The following is a 5,588-nucleotide window of genomic DNA, read 5'->3' on the forward strand; positions in this document are numbered from 1 at the left end:
CTTACGTCAGTGACAGGCAACGGTGACAGGTTCCTTGAGGCGAGCCCTTATTTCCATTTTTGTAGGCGGAGCTCCAGCTGTGTCGTCACGGGAGAGTGGGCGTGGCTTAGAACTCGCGCCTCCCGCCTCCCACTCAGCCCGCGGCAGTTGGCGAGGAACCGAGTGGCGGTTATTTTGAGTCCGGCGGGATGGCGGAGGCGCCGACTGTGACTTCTTCCGCGGCCAGGAGCGCTCCCGGCCGAGCCACGCCACCCTCGGAGCAGCTGGCAGAGCCGCCTGTCGGGCTCCTGGAGACGGTGGAGATGCAGCTGGGAGACGTGAGTCTTCTTCCTCCCTTCGGGGTTTTGTTCTGCTGGGCCTCCCTTCAAGGCCCTTGGGATTCTCCTATCACACAGTGCATGGGGTTGCTGCACGGAAGGCCACAAGTCTTTGCCCTTCTTCGTGTCTGCACGTGTGAGTGGCCCAGCAGCATCGGGGGGGGGGGGGAGTGCAATCCTACATATTTCTTATTAAACCCCCCCACGCTTCTTGTTCGGGGGGGGCTATTGGGTTGTTGTTTTTATTGGGTTTTGTTTTTATTAGGTATTTTGTGGTTTTAAATCTTGATTTTATTCTGTGAAACGTCCTGAGACATCCCCCCCCCCGGGTATAGGGCGGTATATAAATTCAATAAATAATAATAATGAAATAATAAAATGGCTTGCGAAGGGGGAGGGAAATGCAATCAGAAATAAAAATCCTGCATAGATAAAAAGAGTGCAGAAGCACTAAAATGGCAAAACTCAATCATCATCATCATCATTCGAGGTAACAATTCAACATAGCATTATTTTTTAAAGCATCGTTTCGGAGGGAGGGTGGGCTCTCTCCTAATAAACATCCCTGGGACCCCACTGCAGAGAAACCAAACCTGGTTGATCAGTATATAAGTATTAGCAGTTGCCTCCATCTCTTGGAGAAGAGCTCTGCACAGAAGAGGATTATCTCCAGCTTCAGTAAGCAGAGATGAGTAAAGTGAACTGAACTTGCTAGAGATGCTGCCATTTTTTAAATGTCTGGCATGAGATGGGTGGTAAAGTGATTGTGGACCACTTGACTATTTTGTACGGAATTGCGGTTCCTCTAAAGGAGCAGGTGCTCCTTTAGATTGGGGCAACTCCTGGAAATATAGCTCCCACTAGAGGCTCAAGCAACCTCTGTGGCTTTGGTATGTCACCGACAGCTGGATCTGAATTGGGATCACTTGACCACTGTAGTCCATTCACACTGGTAACCACGAGACTGGATTACTACAATGTGCTCTGCATGGGTTTGGTCCAGAAACTCCAGTTGGTGCAGAATGTAACATTTAGACTGCTGATGGGAGCAGATGGGTGACAGCATGTGACACGTGTGTCAAAACATCTGCTCTGGCTGCCCATATGTTACTGGGCCAGGTTCATGGCTGTTGTGTTGATTTACAAAGCCCTGAACAGCATGGGTCTAGCTCCTAGAACATTTTAAGGGCTATCTAAATTCTTATACCCCAGCTTGATCACAGATCATCCAACTCAACTAGAAGTTAGGCATTTACTGTTGATAGTTCCATGCTCTGGAAAACTCATCCAACAGAGGTTTGGCAGACATCCCTACTTGCTTTTGACTTTTCAGGTGTACTTACATGTCTTTGCCAGTCATTTTTGATAAACTGTATTGTTTTGATGATGTTTTATGTTTCAACATTGTATACCATCCTGATATTTTATGATATGTTGGTATAGAAATACTTTTATAAATAAAAGAATACAACAGATGAATTAACTAACTGAAGCTTTTCGAGTTCTCGCAGTTTTAATCAGTTGGGCATATTTCTTTACATTTTAAGGCTATTTGTTTTCTTATTTATTGTAATAATAGGGATTAAGCAAAGAAAAATTAAAGAGGGCCTTTCCTCCACCATCAAATACGTGTCCTTGGAAGGAAGGTTGCTATTAGATATGGTAGCTAGAAAATGACATTTTAATGGACTGAATTTTATCTTGGACAAAAAGTAAACTCTAATAATAATTGCTGTGGAAACTGAAAATTTCTTTTTATTGCAGGCAGCATTTTCACTCACCAAGCTTTTGGAGGCCACGTCTGCAGTGTCAGCCCAGGTAGAAGAACTTGAAACCAAATGTACTGAACACGCTAGATTTCTTAAAACATGGCGGAGTCTTCTAAAAGAAGGATACAATTCCCTGAAACCCACTGAGTGATTTGAACACCCATACAATGTTGCTGTTTTAACTGTTTAAGGAAACCAAAGGCAAGACTGGCCAACAGCACATAACACTTTTTACTACCTTCATATGGAGAGATAGAGCTACTTCAACAAGCCTTCATTTTAAATCTGCAAAGAAAATACAGAACGGTGGTTTTTAACTTCGTCATACAAATAAAGCAGCTCCCTTAAATACCTTGAAGCATGCTCACCATACTGGATAATTTGTTCCTAGGGAACGACTGAAGGAGTATGTGCTGTAAAAATATTTTTCTTAAAGGTCTGGAGATCAGACTGAAATAGTGATTAAGAGTTTCATTTGACTGTTACTTGGAATTTTACTAGTTATGGATGACTGTAACACCCATAGAATTCATTGTATAAGGTCTATAGACTGTTAGGCTAAAATATTTAATTGTATGGAAAACAGCTGTGTTTAATCCTCTTAAACTAAGTAATATCCAACACTTTCTGCCCTAAAGAGGTATGACTATGGCTGTCTGGAAACTGGTTGCTGTTTTACGTAGTCTCTTGACTGCTTCAATATATTCTTAAGTTTTTAAATCATATTTTTATATCTTGAACATGTGATTAGAGTATGTTTTGACAAAATAAACTGAGTATAGAACCTTATGCATGACAGATCATAGAATTTTATCTCCTGCTCTTATTTCTCTTATTTATTGTGCAGTTCTAATTACATATAGGGTGCAAATATATATGACAGTGTGTAATCTTTTATCAGCATATTGTAAATCTGCTACTTTGAATATAAATTGAGGAAACAATGTTATTTGTAAATAAGGACTGTATGCAAATTAATTTAGTTGCGTTAAGCCCCATTGAAAGCAATATGATGATTTCATTAGTACTTTGTACCTATTGAAATCACTGGGTAAATGCAGGTAACATTCTTGATCCAACCCGATTACCCGCCTTTTGTTTTCATCCTGGAAACAGCATTTAAGTAAGTTAAATAACAGGAAAACAAATAATTACATCTCCAAATAAATTCAGTGTATCTAAGTGTTACTGTATTAATAAAGTATATTGGTATAAGGTTGGGAAGACTCATCTTTTCTTTAGCATTTCAGATTAAGTAGCCAGTATACCTTAAAATTTGCCTCTATTTGAATATGGGCTAATTGTGGTCTAGAGCCTTGAAGTGTGTTATTAGGCCTATGGATATGGAGACTTTGCTGAAAATAGCAGGGCAGACAATTAGAAAAACTGCTCCAATCAAAACTGTAGTAGCAGAATAAACTGATCCAGCTGAACAAAAAACCCATGCTAATGATAACTCACATATATTAATGACTCCTATAGTTTGTGGAAGAAATGCCAAATCAAATTCTACAGAATACTAGATACAGTATAACCTGAGGTTTCCCAAAACCATTTAGGTGCTCTGCTGTTTCTGTGGATTTTTGGTTGGAGATGGAAGATGGTACATCAATTGCATTAAATATTCATATTTATTTTAAATTATATTTTTGTTGCTTTTATTTCTCCTGGATTGTAATACAATAACACACAATCTATGAGAAATAAAAGAAGCAATAAAAAGACAATTAAAAATCATACATCGCCCAGTGCAGTGCATTATAATTGCTACAACAGAAAAAATATGAAGTCATCCACCCAGAGTTTCTGCAATCTTCTAGGTGTGTGTGTCTGAATGATTGCTATAGCCCTAGTCACATGTTACTTGGATGTAGGGTGCTCACAGTTTCAAGTTAGAGCAGGGTCACTCTTCCACCTAGATGTTATTACATTAATATAGCTGTCTATAAGGAAACATTTCAGCACAAGCAGCTGCTCACACATATGTGTTTCTCTACAGACAATCGTTTAATGTATAATTGTTGGAAGGTGGAGCTAAATATAGCCTTGCTCTGGCTTCAAACAGTGCATGCCATACACCTAAGTAATGTGTGAAGAAGTCTTACAACACTTGAAATAGTTAAACTGATCCCAGATTAATGGGAGAGTTGCAGAAGTAATGTTACTGGAGGGTTTAATGAGTGACCTTATTACCCATATGTACCTTCTGTATACTTAGCCTTTAGGTTTCCATATTATTGGGCAAGAGCATCAGAATTTGTGACTATCAAGTCCTAGATGAAGATACACATATTCACATTATTCTTTGTCCCTCCATCACTTTACCAACGTCATGGAAAAAATCCAGAATTTATCGCTTTCAGAAGTGAAAGATACAAAATCATTTCACAATCTTCTGTTTTGAATAACTTGCTCTGAATACTTTCAGTTCTAGTTAACTCAACAAGCTTTATTTTTTTTATTTAAAAAAATAGACTGATTTTCCAACAAAATGTTTTCCAAGGCAACTTACAAAAATATACACAAATAAACTATTGTACACTTTTAAAAACAGATGCTTTAAAATAGTAAAAAAATATTACTGAAACCAGCATCAGCTAACACCCATATCTAAAAAACAGACAAAAACTAGCCATTCAAAGCAGCAGTAAAAATATAATTATTTAGAGGTGTTGGTGGATGGAACCTGCCTAGCTTCATGCAGATTTGAGTTTCATAACAGACCACTGTCTATTGACATAGCTGTCATCGTAGGTGAGCATCTAAGCAGGGCTTTGAAGTGGCTCTTACACAGATTTTAAGGCATGGGCAACTGAAAACCACTCCCACAAAGGATTAGATATATAGCCTGGGATAGTCCTGGATCCAGCATTGTCACTTGGTTGTTCAGGTGACTTCAGTGGCCCAGAGTGGCTCACTCACCAACTGACTGTTCCTGGACTGTGTTAGCCTAGCCCCAGTAATTACGTTTGGGTAATCTCCTAGTTGGACTATTGTAATGCATTCTATCTGGAGCTACACTTGTAGATGGTCTGCAAAATGCAGCCATCCAGAACCCAGGAAGGCTCTTCAGTGGCTGCCTGTATGTTACTTGGTCCAATTCATGGTGTTGACTTTAACATTAAAAGGCCTTGATGACTGGGGATCCAAATAGCTGAAGAGCACCTGTCCTTATACTAACCTGCCTATGCATTAAAATCTATAGGAGAGGACGTTGTGGTCAAGCTGATTGCACAAGGACACTGTGTCATGAGCTGGAATTGGACATTTGTTCCATTCTAGTGCTAACTGGTTACTGTTTGGAGCCAGCTGAAAACATACCTCTTCAATCAGGCTTTTGTAGGGGACTATGTTAAGCAGGAGATCTATGAACTGATCAGAGTTAAGGTCTGTTTCCTTATTTTATTTTATTTTATGTTGGTTTCATTGTGTTTTTTTAATAGCTTTAATGGTTTTATTGTAGATATTGTTTTCCTGTTCATTCTTGCACTCTGCTTTGTTA

General features: G+C 39.3%; 1 protein-coding gene across 1 annotated transcript; it reads left to right on the forward strand.

Moving 5' to 3' along the window:
• Window positions 1-101: 101 nt before the first annotated feature.
• On the forward strand, window positions 102-2,908 carry C9H4orf46 (chromosome 9 C4orf46 homolog). The gene is made up of 2 exons (XM_053402983.1): window positions 102-317; window positions 2,082-2,908. Exons 1-2 carry the CDS (start codon window positions 189-191, stop codon window positions 2,235-2,237), a joined length of 285 nt encoding a protein of 94 aa, XP_053258958.1. The 5' UTR covers window positions 102-188; the 3' UTR covers window positions 2,238-2,908.
• Window positions 2,909-5,588: the final 2,680 nt, after the last annotated feature.

This window comes from Podarcis raffonei, chromosome 9 (assembly GCF_027172205.1).
Source record: "Podarcis raffonei isolate rPodRaf1 chromosome 9, rPodRaf1.pri, whole genome shotgun sequence".
NCBI lineage: Eukaryota > Metazoa > Chordata > Lepidosauria > Squamata > Lacertidae > Podarcis > Podarcis raffonei.

Coding starts and splice junctions, on each gene's coding strand:
- C9H4orf46 (XM_053402983.1), top strand. CDS start 189: ATGGCGGAGGCGCCGACTGTGACTTCTTCCGCGGCCAGGAGCGCTCCC. Junction 318..2,081: donor TGGAGATGCAGCTGGGAGAC/GTGAGTCTTCTT, acceptor TTTTTATTGCAG/GCAGCATTTTCACTCACCAA.